Source organism: Aythya fuligula, chromosome 5 (assembly GCF_009819795.1).
Source record: "Aythya fuligula isolate bAytFul2 chromosome 5, bAytFul2.pri, whole genome shotgun sequence".
NCBI lineage: Eukaryota > Metazoa > Chordata > Aves > Anseriformes > Anatidae > Aythya > Aythya fuligula.
This window is the reverse complement of record NC_045563.1, coordinates 21,297,616-21,314,079: the sequence shown is the minus strand read 5'-3', so window position 1 is coordinate 21,314,079 and position 16,464 is coordinate 21,297,616. Positions and strand designations below refer to the sequence as shown.

The following is a 16,464-nucleotide window of genomic DNA, read 5'->3' as shown; positions in this document are numbered from 1 at the left end:
TGGAATACAATGCATTTGTAGATGGATTAGAGTTATGAGTGTAGAAAAAAAAAATTAACTTAAACACACATTGTGACTTGCAACCCAATTTCCAAAATGTTTTTAAAAATATACCCCCCAAAAAAACACACAATTTTTTTTCTGTCATTGATGCTTCATATTCTATCCTTCTATTCAGAAGGGATAGGCGGGGATGGTAGTGGGGGAAGAGAAGGTAAATGCTCTGAATTTTGTATGAATTCTTCTTCTGTTATAGTTTTGTGTGAATGCTTCTGTTATACTCTTGTCAGCTTAAAAGCACCTTTTTTTTTCTTTTTTTTTTTTTTTTTTAATTCTAGTTGATGTATGTATTTAAAAATAGCATTACAACTGTAACGCAGAATGGTTGATAAAACTTCCATCACGTGGATTTGTAAAGTTTTTTAAAAGCTGAGGCATAAAACAGTGGCTTGTCTCAATCTTTTATGGAAGAAGGTGTCGGAGGCCATTGTATTTGCTAGAATTAATTCGTATTTTTTCCATACCATATTTTATTAGTAGAAAATTGTAATTAGAGTTTAAGATTTCTTTTAAACTGACCATCCCTTCAGTTCCTCATCAGGCCCTGAATTTAGGTGGTATTTCAACAAGAATATAAAGAATATAGGCAAAGGTTTTTTAAAGTTAATTTGTTCTTAACTTACCTTACTGATTCTTAAAACACTTCTGTATAATAGGAACCAAATTTGGAACTAAGCCACAGTTTAAGAACTTAAATTAATATGAAATGATAATACTTGAATGTTTCCAGTATAAGTAATTTGAAATAAACTTGTAATACCACCACCTCCAACAGCCAGAGCCATTCCTTTACCATGTGTCAAACAGACACAGAATGATTAATTGCTCAGAAGGTGGACAGTGAGAATGCATGGCTTGCTTCATGCATTTCTGAGGTGGGAAGTAAACCTACAATATTTCCCTGTGGTCTCTTATCTTTTAATAGCAATGGATGATTATTAATACGGCAGATGGCAACATTTTTCCTGGACCACTTGTCATGCCCTTCCACTTCCCCAAACCCAAGCTCTCCATCACTTCACCCATTAACAAACATCTTGCTTCTATAAACGTGCCCTTCCCTTCTCTACACTGTTGATGCTGCCCTGGGTGGTAGCTGCCTTTCTGCAGTTGCAGGGGAGGGCACACTGAGGCAGACAGGTGAGCAGCTGCAGGGCTCAGAAGTGGGTGGCACTTGTGTGTTACTCTCTGGGGCCAACGTCCTCTGCGTCCTGGGCAGCTGATGCCCACACTGTCAGAAGTCTGAAAAGCCAGCAGCTGAGGCGTGCTTCAACTGCTTGAGAGTTTCATGTGCTTCACGTGGTCTGATTTGGTTAGCTTTTTTCAAAGTCACAGATAAAAATCTCTCTAATTTCCAAATTCAGGAATAGCTTGTGACATAGGTGAATTTAAATTGCTCTCAGATGCCAAATTTATCCCTTCTGCTTGCAACAAATCCATTCCTTCCTTGAGCTCCTGCAAATAATGACTTATTAAGCCTTGTTATGCTATGTCACCACAGTGGTAATCTTTACTTCAGTGAAACCCAAACTCAACAGATGTTTCCTGTATGCATGCATTAAATTATCTGTTCTTGCTCTTGATGTTCTATGGAAGTTAGTGATTCATTAGATTGTTTTAAGGAGCTGTTGCTGTATGGAAATTTTTCTGCTTCTCTTGCTATTTATACCAACATTATTCTGTAGAATACTTCATGTCTGACCCCATTCATATTCCATAGTTACAGTATACATAGTCTTTCTTTGTAACAGCCCTGAAATTCTTCAGCAAACATCCGCTGCCCATAAAGAAAATCAGCAATTCAGAGTCGTTGGCAGCCTCTCCCTAAGGAAAGGGTCTGACATGGGCAGGCAGCCCACATCCCAGTAACTTCATATACAGTAAAGCTGTCTCAGCCATGAAGACTTAAATTAATGGTATTACTTTACAAGATTTTAAATACGTATTTTATTGTAATTCAATTTCCTGTGCCTCTTTTGTTCTGTTATAGGTGGGGAAGCAAACCCAGAGAGAACTGCCTCAATATAGCACAGATTGTCATTGGGAGAGCTAGGAATGAGACTCAAGTTTCTTTAAAATAATTTATTTAATTTTTATTGCTTTAAGGAAAAACAACCCCAAACTGCCATGCTAATACTTTCTGTAATGCTCTAAGTATTTTTCTTTACAGGTGACAGTTACAACTATTGGCTACGGGGATAAAGTGCCTCAGACCTGGATTGGAAAGACCATTGCATCTTGTTTTTCAGTGTTTGCAATTTCGTTTTTTGCACTACCTGCGGTAGGTTATTTTGTGCTTTTGCTGGCAATTTTCTGTTGACCCACTATTCGTCAGAGGAAACTTTCTGTTATTGATCCTTTAAACTTCAGAAGCTAAAAAGTTTCTTTGGGTAGTTTAAAAAAAAAAAAAAAAAAAAAAAGAGGGGGTACATAAATATGCAGTTTTTATTACATACAATGCTAGTTTTTTTTTATACATTTGAGAAGGGGATGTTTAAACCAAAACACTTTTTCTGCCTATCCAAGAAGTGCAAAGGAAGTATTTCTCATGCTACATATTTCTGGACTCAGTGATTTAGTGATGTTTTGGCTTCTTATAGCATTCACTCATAGTTTACTCAACTGATTAAGTCCAAGGTGAACTGTGAGGTTCTCATACACACCCTTCCTCTGGCAAAGCTGCAGAAAAGGTGTCACTGGCAGAGGCAACAGTAAGCAGTCAGGGACAGTTACGTTGGCAGCTGATGCAGTTTGCCAAGTTAACATCTGTCTGTAGCCAGAATCTCATTTTCAAAAGTGATTTAGGGTTGAGATTTCAAGGGTTTTGGCTCTTTGTTTGCACTGAAGATAGCTTCCCAAGTACTCCCTAACAAGAAACAAGGCACCTGAGTATTAAGAGTAAATTCAAAATCAGTGAAACATGGGCTGTGATTTGAAAGCCCCAAAATGTTCAGTGCAAAGAGTAGCTAAGGGTATTGTTTTCACAAATTTAGCGATACTTGTGAGTTGTTCTGTTAAAATGTTTGTGTGACCTGAATCATGCTGTCAGAAATTTTGTGCAAGCTTGTGTGAAAGGGATGAGGAAGTCTAGATCTATACAGAATGCTCCCTACTGTCAAAATCTTGCTAGCTTCATTTTCAGCAACCTTCAGTAAACTTCAGTGACACAGTTTTGCCAGCATAGTATAGCTATAGCAGGGAAGTGATGGGGACAGAATGGATATAAATAATACTTTTATGCCAGCACCTCCACAAAAACTCTTCATGACATGCAAGAGCAGCTATTAAAACTCCAATTGCTTTTTAAAATTAGCCACTCTGTAAAAGCTGTAGTGCTTTTGAGTGTAAATTTTTAGACTCTCCAACATCAGTTAGCCATTGAAAGTATATTCTTTCTTCCCTCCTCACTCTGACCTTTCATGTTTGTTCCTTGTTTAGAGGGGAGATTTAGTAAATGAAATGATCTGCAAGAAAAATGCCAAAGCTGCTTTTTTTTGGATTAGTGGTTTTTTTTCTCAGACTTGAATGCCAGCAAAGATGTTCTATAAATACTTGTACAGCAGCCTCACCTTCACAGCACTGCTTTTATGTTTACCTGTCAGTTTTTCCTAACTGTAGAAATAAAAGAACACCCTCCACCTTTATCACTGTGATTCTATTACTGAGTTAAGCTATTTCTCTGAGTTGGCCCTAAGGGGAAACGTAGATTTTGAAGCTCTAGTGGTAAATAGTTGATACGTAGTAGCTATTGCATACATCTTACTCCCATTTTAAGCAGACGAGCAGGCTAAGATCACAGACAGAAGTAATTGTGGCTAAACAAAACTGTTTTGGGTTCATGGTCCTGCAACGATTCTGCATTTTCCAAATAAATGATGTTTGATCATTGTTAACTCTTTGATCTTTGCTCAATGATTGTAATAGGAAGGGTCTTTCCTGTTTCTTTCAAAATACCAGATGATTAATACATTTCTTAGAGGTTGAGCCAAGATCACTGGCTGCCCTGACACTTTGACTACCATATGTAGAAAATGAATTATGATTTTTTGAGTAGGTGTAGTCGTGTAAGTTGATTTATAGAAGATGTGTTCTTATCGTTGTGTTACTAAAGCCTTTGTTAAATATGTCTGTAGCTATGCACACGACTATATAAATGACTTGCTCTATATGTAATTATGGACTTAAGTTACATTACATTTGGAAGTTGTTTTGGTCGTACACCATTCAGTGTCATTAGTCCATGCCCCTTGTCGTGAGAATTGACTAGATGGCCTCTTGCTGAACTCACCACAATCTTGACTGTGTTGTAATGGTCCTTTTCCTCTTCCTTGTCCTCCCGTCCCTGCATGGGTTAACATATGGAAATAGGAATTGTCATGCTACAGTTTAAAAAGCATTATTTCTCATAAAAATGAAGTTAAGCACATCAGGTTAATATTTTTCCCTGCTCTGTCGTTCCCTTGCACAAGCATTTATGAGACTTCTGGAGGGTATGAAATATCATTTCTGCTTGCTTTTTAGTGTTTGAGCCCAGTAGACTTAAATAGGCTTTGGATCAGGGCACAACAGCATTCATAGTTTGTTTCAACAAGTAATACTAACTGAGTCTAAAAACTTAACAGTATTAAGTCATTTCCTCTAAGTAATTAGTTGGGTTTTATGATGCTGAATGGGAGTTTATTAATACAACATAATTTGGCAAGCTTATGTGTGCTTTCTTTTCCTCCTTTACAAAAAATAAAAAAAATAAGAAATCCGTGTTTTCTTTCTTACCACAGGGAATTCTTGGTTCAGGCTTTGCCCTAAAGGTACAGCAGAAACAAAGACAGAAGCATTTCAACCGTCAAATTCCAGCTGCTGCCTCTCTCATACAGGTACCGAGTTCTTGCATTTTGCATACTATCATTTCTCTCCATTTGTAATTTCCTCAAAATTTTGCAGTATTTTTGGGCCTAATTCACATTAAAACAAAAAAAAAAAGTATAGGAGTTGCAGATGCAAGTCTCTTAAACAGATTTGGAAATCCCACCTGTAATGTAAACCAATGAGCAAAAACTTCATTCCCAAATCAATGCCAATTCTTTTCTTCAGCTCTTTAAAATGAAAACTGAAGGCTATCCTGTGGTTATTGGATAATTTACCTGTGGAAAATATTATGAAATGCTATGCTTGCAATAGTGAAAAACAGAGAAGAAGCTTCATGTGAAATTGTATTTACAATGAGCAATTTATTTTTTTAAAAACACAAATGTCAAATATGCTTCGTTTTCCTTGGTACAAATACGTGTACATTCTTAAAAATCCCAGTTTTAGGAGAATTAAGTCAGCATCTTAAATAGGAACCATCTTGTCTGCAATTTTCAGTGCCATTGTAAGTGACTGGCAAACATGGAGATTCTGCAAAATCAGTCTTTCCATGTTGGATAACAAACAGGCAGAAAAAAATTGATCCTCTCAGTTAAAAGTATGGTTACAGATCTGTGTCGGTAAGGTCAAGGAGATTTTATCCTTTATTTCAGCAGAGCCAGCATTTCACTCTGGAGATGTATTAATATTGTTTCATTGCAGGTTTTTTTCCAACTTTTCTCCATCATTCATTTTCTGCACTTAGCTTTAGAATTGCAGGATGAAATTTAAAAAAAAAAAAAAAAAAAAAAAAAAAAAAGATGTACACCTATGTACACCTAAGCCATATCATTTTTGCGTTCTCATATGACTTATTTCTCCAGCTTCATGAGTGAATGTGGATTTCCAGGTCAGGCTCTTTATAGAAACAGTAGCTAACTGTAAAGTTTATGCTTGAAACTAAACAGTCCCAGAGTTAATATGAAAAGGGTTTAAATTTAAGGCTCTGGTAATAGCCAGAGATTAGCCAAAAGTCTTCATACTCAGTGTGTTTCATTTGGATTGCATGGTCAGAAAAAGGTATGGTTTTGCAAAGAATGGGTTTTTAGTGTTCCCATCAATCCTTTTAGGAAATCAACCCCAAAATACCAGCAAGTTTGAGATTGCATCTCTAGAATACCATGCTTGGCTCAGTCTGAAATATTGAGGAGTGAAGGGTAGACAATGAGTTGCTGATTACCTGTTATTAATAAGTGACAATTGCAATTTACTAGTGGTTGTGGAGCTCTAGAAGCCCATTTGAATAAGTACTCTACAACTAATTCACAAAAGGATTATTTTTAAACCAAGAAGATTATGAAATGGGTACAAGACGAGGCAACAGCTGAAATTAGTAATGGTTTTTCCTGTATTCTTTCTTGTTTTCTTTTAGAGGCCAATTGTTCTTATTAACCATGAATTACATGGTGATTGTTTAATCCTTTATTTTCCACCTGCTGTCTGATTTTTCTTTATCATTCTGCATTGCTTTGTTTCTTTCATCTTGTGTTTTCTGCCCTTTCCCACTTCAGATTTTGTATGTGTACATGTAAATCCATACGTATGTGTGCTTTTCTGTATTGTGGAAGTGAGGATCTAAAATTTGAATGTAGAGGCTAATTATAAATAATCCTTGATCACATAGTTACATTTTAAGAGAGAATGCAGCAGTGTTTGGTCTAGTTTCCTATCCCTGCTTTTCTTTCTTTTTGTTTTTGAACATAGTACTTTAATCACTAGTTGCCGGGGGAGGTGAAGGATTGCTTTTGATTTTGGGCTCCTGTTTAACTGTTAGTGCTGTACCATCATGTGCTCTCCCACAATCATTTCTTTGTAATAATATAGCCCTACTGACCATATCACAATTGCTTTTTTTCCTGACAGCACTCTTGTGGAGGTATGGGGGAATGATTTTTGGTTTTTGAGTGGGGGCCTGAAACATGGGATACAATAGGCAAAATGCTGAAAGTCATTTAGGGAAACTGTGGAGGAACAAGAAATTCAACCCCAGTCCTTTGAGCCCAGTCTAGAATTCTATTTTATTATTTGCTGCTAATGCAAATGAAAGTTGCACTTCAAAAGATTGATCTTGTTTTCTGCTTTGCCCAGTTCAGACTTGGTGGTTTCTGTTTACTGAATAAGAATTCTGAACCATGCTGAGTTAATATTTCCATGGGGGAAATCCAAGAACACTTGTAAATAAAAAATGTCTTATGTGCTGACTTGGAAGTATAGGTAGCTACAACTCCAATCACATTAATTGTTCTGTTGCTTACAACTTTTGCCCTAGACTGCGTGGAGATGCTATGCAGCAGAAAACCCAGACTCTTCTACATGGAAAATATACATTCGAAAACCTGCCAGAAATTATCATTTGCTGTCACCCAGTCCAAAACCGAAGAAATCTGTGATGGTATCAGTAACTAACATTTCTTTTTATAGTAGTTTCAATTTTTTAAATTGGATTTAATTTGTTTTGTGTTCTAGAGGCTCCTTGTAGTGTTTATTTTACAGAGTATTACTGGGTTTCAAAGTTTCAATTACAAATCAGTTTGGGGATTTTCAGTAACTATAAGTTTAAACTATAGCTTAATTTGCTTCACTTTCTAAGGGTGACTTTTTAATGAATTTGGAAAAGAACAATAATGTACTTAGGCATATCAATCAATAACTCAGTGTTATTTGGAAAAGTATAAGCAAAGGAGGAAAAGAAAACGAGTATTTCCAAACTGGTTAAAAAACAAAAGTCAAGAACAAAAAACACAGCCCTGATGCTTCTGTAAGCTATTGATTTTATGGCTCTTCAAACTTCTGTGGTGAAGACATCTTGTGCCTACGTGTGGCAGTATCTTCATATCCACCAATTCCATAACTGAAGATTTTTTGTTGCTGTTATAATATAGAAAGAACATTTTTTTTTGCCAGAATCTTTATCGAATACTTCATCCTCTCTATTGGAATAGTAAGGCAGGGTAGTTGTGCACTGGAAAGGAGATGATGTTTTACAAAAATTTCTCTTAGTATCCCAGATCAATCTGAGTTCTGTAGCATTATAGCCATTTGCTCTCTGCTGAAGGTATGATTTATTGTGTCCATTAAATGGTGAAGATATTCTAGAGTAGTTTGATTTATATAAACTGTTGCAGAGCTAGCAGATTTTTTACTTCAGGCAAGGGATTTGCTAATGATGATGTGTGGAATTCTAGCAATTAGACAATTTTGTGAAATGGGGTGCACTCTTGAAGAGAAATGCACAGTATAGCATAATGAAAGTATTATTGGTCAGGTACTCTTTTAGCTCGTTATAGCTCATTAAGAGCTTCATTATTATTAAAGGCAATGAAGATCCTACTAAATGTGGCTTGGTTTGGTAATTTAATATATGTTTATTTTTTAGGTTAAAAAGAAAAAATTTAAGTTAGACAAGGACAATGGGCCTTCTTCTCCAGATAAGATGCTAACTGTTCCACACATCACTTATGACCATGTGTCTGATGACAGGAAACCTGATTTCAGTTTTGATACATATGAAAATTCTGGTAAGAAATTCTGTTATAAAATGCCAGTTAACTGTGTTGGCAATTTACACATAGGCAGTCTTTAATATGTAAGAGAGAAAGGACAGAACTAGTTGTTGTCCTCATTTCTGAAGAAAGAATACTTTGCTTTTTGACTTTGCTGGCTTGTCTGGTTAAGTTTCAACTGTTCCTTTAATGAATGTGTACTCAATTATAGACAGACTAAAATTTTGTCATTTCTGTCTGCCAGAAGAGCTACCATCTCTGAGGCTGGTGTTTACAATGCACAGTTTTTAATTTTATTGAAGCTATTAGCTGTTAGCTTTTCCACGTGAAATTTACCCAGGACATGTTACTATTGTGCTTGTACCTCAACCAAAAAGGACTGACATGTCTTGGCCACTCTTAGCATAGTCTGCTATGTGAAACCATCATGTGCTCTTGCCATCTGCTCAGTGGAGTAGGCTGTGAATCAAATTTTGAAAGCAGACATACTTTAAATAAATGTAGATCCATCTGTATTAACTGTCACTGTACAAATAGGTACAGTGCAAGGAAAAAAGAAGGACCATATTTGATAGTCACCTTATTGATGCATTAGTTACAGATGCCTTAGTTATAATGAACTTCCAAAATAACTCTGAGTTTACACTGCTTGTTTTTGGTTGTTTTTTTTGTTTGTATGTTTTTACAAATGCATTTTTACTAGAAGCTTTTATGTATGCCAGTTGTGTTTATTTGTGCTTGCCATTTCTGGCAACAAAAAATAGTGATTTTTTTATTTATTATAGATGCCTTAAGCACTTTTCTCCTAAAGAAAAAAAAATTGGCAGACTGGATTAAATTTAATGACCATTAAAATAAGATTAAAATGTGGGCTGGCACCAGGCATATTTTAATTCAGGCAAAAAGTCTCACTTTCCATGTACTCTGTGGCACATTTCTTTAACATTTCTTGTTCTGCGACATCCATGCTTTTCCAGTCTTTCTTGGCTTCTGTTAAGGAATGATTGCAATTTGCATCTGGCAATAGAAATGACCTAACTGTTAGAATGTGGGCAAATAGTAAGTTTACCCTGTGTATCAGGCTTTGAGTACAGCACAATCCAGTGAATAATGCTTCAGATGCATTGATTTGCCAAGTCCTACCTTTTATCTCTGAGTTTCTAAAGGACAATGTGATTTGCAGGCAGCCTACTACTGCCACTTCAAAAATCAGCTCTATAGCTTTCATTAAAAGGATTTTCTCTAATTTCTTCTGACACTTACCTTTTTCTTTTTTTATCTGTGTTCTGCTCTCTCTAAACTGTTACAAGTATACAGGACAAACAGGAATGTTAAAATTGCTTGGTAAGTTGAGGAAAATTTTATTTCTGGCATGCCAGCTTATGACAATGTAACATTTTTTGCAGTGCTTTTTATGTGTGTCTAGTGCCATATAGTTTCTAAGAAATCTTTTGCAGCCAAGGAGATCTAGACAGACCCAAGCTTTACATTCTCACACTATAATTGCAATAGCACATACAGTTCCAGGGTAAAGAGAAAAGTGAGCACTCAAAATATTTGTTTATGAGTAGGTTATCACTTGTTGTTTCTTCATAATTGAGAAAAATTGCTAGTGTATGTATAGTTGATAGCAAAAGATAATATAAACTTAATATAAGCTATAATTCATCTAGTAATTAAGTTATATGCTCAGATAACTGAGAAATAATTTCTAAACAAATAGATTGGGATGGGAGAAAAATGTTCAGACTTGACCTCCAAAATTGTGCACTCTGAAGTAGGTGCATCTGTTCCTGTAAAAATGCTCTGTAGATATTCATGAACAGATGGGGACCCATAAATTAAATAATTTATTTTACTGTTTGTCTGGATTCTGTGATCACTTAAGCAGTCATGTAGTCCTGTGATGTTTCTAATGTGCTTGTTTAGGCACTTTCTTAACAATTGAGCGTTCCCCAAAGACTCTAGGATTTGAACTAGGTCTAAGCAAAAAAAACCTGTGATTTAGTGAGAGTGCTGCAAGCCACCTGTAAATTTTCTTCACTGCATCCACTGGAGACAGTAGAGGTTCCTTTTCATTAATCAAGCGTAAGGATCCTCAGACTTGGACTTAAACACCTGAAAATACAGGGTTCTGTTTCTCATTTGAACCCACGTGGAACATAGCTGTAATTAAGGTGGTAAAAGAGCACAAACAAAACTTAATCTGCCTGACCCCCCCCGGCCAGTCCTTAGTTTGCCCGTTTTCCCGCTTCCACTTTTCTCCTGTGTTCCAAGGGGTGCATCCCCACTGGGGGTGAGCATGGTAGAACAAGCTCAGGAGAGGAGCAAGAGCCATGAAGCCACCTGTTATACATAAAAAAAGAAACTTCTTCATCTTGGGGAAACATCAGAAGAGCTTTGCCAGCCACCATAGTTTCAATTTGCTAGCCAGGCAGAGTAAACTCAGTGGACCTGAGAGTTCACCTAACACTGTTCTGGTAGGGATTCAAAGAAATAGAGAAGAAAGTGCGTATTTGTACTTAGTGTGAATAAAATTATAAACCTCCTTTCTCCTGGCATCATCAGTTTAGTAAGGACTGAAGAGCACGCCTAATGCTGACAGAACACTTGCAAAAATGAGGATTGGGTGTTTTTTCTGATTTTTCTGATTTTTTTTCACTCCAACACATTTATATTTTGAGTTCTTTGTGTTGCATAAGATAAAGTCAACACTTCTGAAGAATATTACTCTGTCCCAGTGTATGAATACACAGGCATTTTTTCAATTAAATAGTTACTAAAATGACAAGGCTATTTAAAAGAACTAAATGTAGCGTTATGTTTTCCTGAGTCTTTCTCAGCATTGACTAATCTTGTTTGCCTGAAACTTTTCCCCAAGAAATTCAGCTTGAGGCAGGCACTTGGCTTAAATGGTTGAACCTGGCAATTATAAGTGCTTTTTATGGGATGTCGGGTAATTTCTACCATCAGTAGCAGACTGAAGTCTGGCCAGGAGCTACCTACACTGTGGACAGTATGAACCAGACCAAGAGGGGTCCATACAAGGTTGTACACTTTGGAAAGGGAAACACTCCAGGGAGCTGTGAAGTCAGGAAGGAGGAGGCAAACATGAGTTTACTTTTCTTCAAAACAGGACTGGCATGTAGGAAGGAATATATTGCAACAACATGGTGAAGAATGTTTTAAGAGGCGCAATGCCTCCCCTAGTGGTGATTTAATATTCTGCTACTATGTAATAGGTAGTGGAAGAGTTTCCCAGAAACTCTCTTTACCAGTACTTTTTTAAAGATGTCAATACATACTGTATTTTAGGTATGTCTGCATCTCCTCAGCTGCCTGTCTGGAACTTTTTTCTATTTTTATTTTTTTTTTTCTCCTTCTCCTATCTCTGTTTTATGTGTATCTTTACTATGACTCAGATTGTCAGCGTTCCTGGCCATCCTTTTCCACAGACCAGCAATCTTCCAGCGCTCCTTCTTCTCCAGGTAAAGCTGATAATATTTCATTGCTCCATCACCTTTGTTAATTACTAAATCCTTCCAATGCTCTGTCTGGAATTGCCTGTCGTGACACAGAAAATTATAGTGCTGGTTTTTAAAGAAAGCATTAGGCATCTCAGTAGAATTTTGAATTTGGAAAGTTTTTCAGGTTGTAAACTGCAAATGTTTAATAATGATTAAAAAAAAAAATCTGCAGAACAGGGTTATTTTTCTAAGTGCATTAATTAAAATTCAGGTTTTCCATGAAAAATGCTGTAAAGTGTTCTAAATTTTTGACCGTCCTTGCAAAAGGGGAAGTGTAAAGTACTTTGTATTGTTAGCTAAATACTCCACTACTGGAAAAGCACCTCTATACATTTCATATTGTATCCAAAATTGTTGTGTTGGTAATACAGAAAACTCGTCACTGATTTCTTATTATTGTGGTTATAATAAATGATAAAAAAAAAAAAAATCTTTTTCTTTTTTAGAACAGGGGTTCTAATGTTAGGGGGAGTGTATTCTCTGCCATTTCAAAGCAGTGCCCAGCATTATCAGTTGGATATTCATACCTGCTACCATAGCTGCTACTGCTAGCCATCAAGTATACAGAAAATAAAGTTTTGGGGAAAATGAATTTATAAAGTGTTTTATTTTATTTATTTATTTTTTTTAGCCCTTTTAACATACTTTTTTTTAAATGCTTTGTTAGAAACAGTCCTCAGGACTCCAATGGCTATGAATTTTTATGTTATCTATATTAGATGGTTAGGAAGTTGTTGGTCAATATTAGAGCTAATAGCTGATCTTTGTACCAGACTGGCAGGGATTACATTAAGCTTTAGTTTCTTCTCCTCTGCTTCACTGTTTTTGCAAGTTCTCAGTGATGTTTTTACCTGGGGTAGCTGAGGTAGTGTATGTTCCTTGGTGCTCTGCTGTAGCTTTGCTTTGAGGCACTCTGTGGAAGGGAGCCCCTCACTGTCATTTGCTTCCCTAGGCCCCTCCTCACCCTGTGCAAGCAGGTCAAATGGAAGTGTTTTGATGTGGTTGCTCATTTATACTGAAGCAGCATTTAAGAATGAGAGAGTAAAGAGTAGAGGGCTGCTCTGGTTACCAGAACAGACAGTGATCTTGGTTATGATCATCTTAGAAAATTTTGAAATAAAAAGGAGGGAGAGAATATGTTTGCCTTTTATTAAGCAGCTTTTCATTTCAGTGCTCCCAGAGAGCTAGTGGGTTGAGGTACAATCTTGATTTCTTGTTACGTGTGAGGAGAACTACTTACTGGAGTGAAATGGTTGCATGTTAAGGAATTTCTACAGAATTTTGCTTACCGTTGTTTTTATTCTCTCTGCACTTTTTTTTTTTATAGTCAAGTATAAATACAATAGTGGTTTTATATATACAGAAATTTTGTGGCTTCTCTGACAAATGTCAGGACCATGCTCAAAAGAGCACTTAGCATTCTAAATGTTAGTCTGGCAGAATTTAGGAGCCTGAAATTAAAAATAAAATCTATACCACTCTGCCTAATTTCTTGGATGCATGAAAGTGTTGGTATAAAAGTAACTAAAAACTTACAATATCTGACACTTTGCAAAGTGGCCCTCCCACTTAGGACATCCTCCTCGATGAAATGGACATTTCAACACCTAGCTCATATCTGGGTTGACAGTTGAGGTATCCCGTGCCGAAGTGTCAGAGGGATTGGGAACCTGTAGACATCTCACCATGAAAATGCCTAGGCTCCCTGGGGGATCTAGGCCTATTTTCTTGATTCTAGTCATAGTAATTACAGACCAGAAGCTGATAATATAAACTAAAACATGAAATAGAGATGAGAAAAAATAAACTGATCTTGTCATCAAAGCACTCAAACACTGCTGCTGTAGGACATACACGTGGCTGATTTCAAAAAAAGTTACTGTACAATAACTTTTATAAGGCATGAAGTTGCCTGTAATATAGATACTCTGAGTTCTAGTCTTTGAGGAGTATGAACAACAAAAAAGGGGAAAAAAATCTTTAAGTCCTAAGAAGCTGAAATGCTTCAAAAAGAATTAGTTTAACTTTTCATGAGCTCTGAGCTATATGCCCGTTTTTTGTAGTAACTTCTGTTTTCAATATTCTGCTAAAATGTACAATATTTTAGAGATCCAAACAAGCAGTAGATCCTCCTTGAAAAAGCCAAATGTTATTGCTTTAACTGTTATCTGCATATTTCCTCACAGTGAAAAAAAGCCCGACGTTTTTAGATGTGAACACAGGACCCTTCATCAGGACCAACAGCTTCGCCGATGAGCTTGACCTGGAGGGTGAAACTCTGTTGACCCCAATAACTCACATCTCACAGTAAGTCAAGGCTATTGAATTGTGCATTAGTTGACTTAGACAAGAGCAGCCAATCCAGGTGGGAGGAGCTGAAATATGGAGCTGATAGGGCTATCTCAGATATTTGCGTCAAACTCTTTTACCTTGAAGTTGGTGTATACTGTTCTGAGTGCCAGTAAATCTTTGTGTTGACCTAAAGAAAAGTTCATTTGGCTGTGACACACAGCTTTAGTTTTGAGCTAATGTCTGTGGGCAGCTGGTGGTTGATAGCCTCAGGATTTTCACATGGAGACAATGTGTGGGAGTACTTGCCTGTTGAGAATTATATTAATCCCTCCACCATTTTCTGGAGGAATAACTGTAAAGTGCAAATTTTGAAATACTTACATGAAACACCAGCCTTTCAATTTCAGCAGCACCTTCTCAAATGGTCATATGATGATCTGCATTGGAAGAAAAGATCTGTTTTGGTCTTTATTACTGCTTTGTAGTATATAAAAAATTATCTGAAATAGGCCTTTTTTTATTTTGTGATTTTTTTTTTTCATTTTACATTTTCACCATATCTTTTATGTTAAAATGTTATCTTCGTGTTTTGAGATTATCCTCAAATCCTTAGGAGAATTGAACTACAGCTTCACAAGGAAAAGTGGCTTGAGAATTGCAAAAGATATTATTTGAATGTCTTAAAAATGTCTATCATTAGCTAATTTGAACTACTGACGAATTCCTATTATTTTCCATAGCAAGTGCATGGCAGTGTGTGAAAGATTAAGCTCATTCACCCCTCTAGCAGAGGCATGAGAGAGTCTCTTCCCCTTCTATTCCTAGAAATCCTCGGATTTCTGAAATGAAACCACAGATGAAAATTCTTGGCATACTTAATTTTCTGAGGTACAAAACATGCAGAAATGCCAGCTGCCAATTTTCAGGCCTTCTTTCTATGTGATATAAATAGTGGAGAAGCACAAACATTTTTATAGCCCATATAGAAAGGTTTTTTTTTTTTTTTTTTTTTTTTTTTTTGTTTGTTTTTTTATAAAATAAAAAAAAAAATGTGGGGAGCCTTTCCTGCCCCCATGCAGAAGGATGCACGTTTTCAGTTGAATCACCTACATGTATGTACATTTGTAAGAAGAGAATTTAGGAGACTTTTATTCTGAAAAAAATTTCTTAGTGGTACAAGTAGGAGCAGGAAGTCATAAATTTCCTTAAGCCTTAGACAAGAACAACGGAGCAGCAAAACCAGATCTAGAAGTTTCTTTGCACAGCTTTTTTTTTTTTTTTTTTTTTTTAATTTTAATTTACTGCAGTATTGCAGGCTTTCTTTAAGAAAAATAAACCTTGGTGCTAGGAGTTTACATTATCGTTTTTGGATTTGAGAAGCATTCAGTTATTTCTCATTGTCACCTTCATTGATACATTTCATAAAGTAAGGTGCTCCATTATTTTTAAGTCAGATTTTGTAACATTTGAGTTGTTTGTTTTTGTTTTTTTTTTAAAGTATGGACATTTGTGGGAAACCCTAGGATATATAAATATTGTGTATCAACTGAAAAAATCTTACCAAACTAACACCCTAGTCTTGTAGTAACATGCATATTTCTCTTTTACTACTTCATTTTTTGGGTTATAATCTTTGTTCACATTCCTAGATTGCTCTAGGTCATGAGTGGTGGGATGGTACATAACATACCCCTGTATTTGCTTTGAATCAAGTCTATATTGGGAAGAAGAAAGTACAGCCTTTTTTGTTTATTTTGTAAGACTTTTGGTTTTAGATTCAAAACTGGATAAAATATTAATTGAAATGCATTCCTTTGAAGCATGAGTGCCCAAACATTGTAAGGCCTGAGGACTGTTCACGTGGAAGCACGTGTACTTTGTATGCAGTTGATTAAATGCCTGAAACAATGCCAGATAGCTCTATAGATATGAGGGTTTGGCAAAGAGTTAGTGAAAACCCTTTGTTTTGCAGTGTCAGTTGGTGTATTTGGCATTCAGCTAACAGATTTTCCCCAAAATTTTGAAATTTAAAAGATTGTTATGTGAGTTTCTCTGTTGGATTGTGTAGCCTGCCTATGTTTGGGGTGGCTGTAAAGCAAGCTGCTGTGCAGCATTTCACTACGCACACACGCTGCTGGTTGATGAAGACCCATCGATTTCCATGAATTATTTGAACA

General features: G+C 36.3%; 1 protein-coding gene across 1 annotated transcript in view; it reads left to right on the top strand.

Moving 5' to 3' along the window:
- The window catches only part of KCNQ1 (potassium voltage-gated channel subfamily Q member 1), a 342,691-nt gene that overhangs the window by 93,772 nt on the left and 232,455 nt on the right, over positions 1–16,464 (top strand). Inside the window, exons 8-13 of the mRNA XM_032187958.1 lie at positions 2,231–2,341; positions 4,839–4,934; positions 7,235–7,357; positions 8,342–8,483; positions 11,891–11,956; positions 14,182–14,302. Coding sequence (XP_032043849.1) covers positions 2,231–2,341; positions 4,839–4,934; positions 7,235–7,357; positions 8,342–8,483; positions 11,891–11,956; positions 14,182–14,302 — 659 coding nt within the window. The remainder of the gene's footprint in view (positions 1–2,230; positions 2,342–4,838; positions 4,935–7,234; positions 7,358–8,341; positions 8,484–11,890; positions 11,957–14,181; positions 14,303–16,464) is intronic.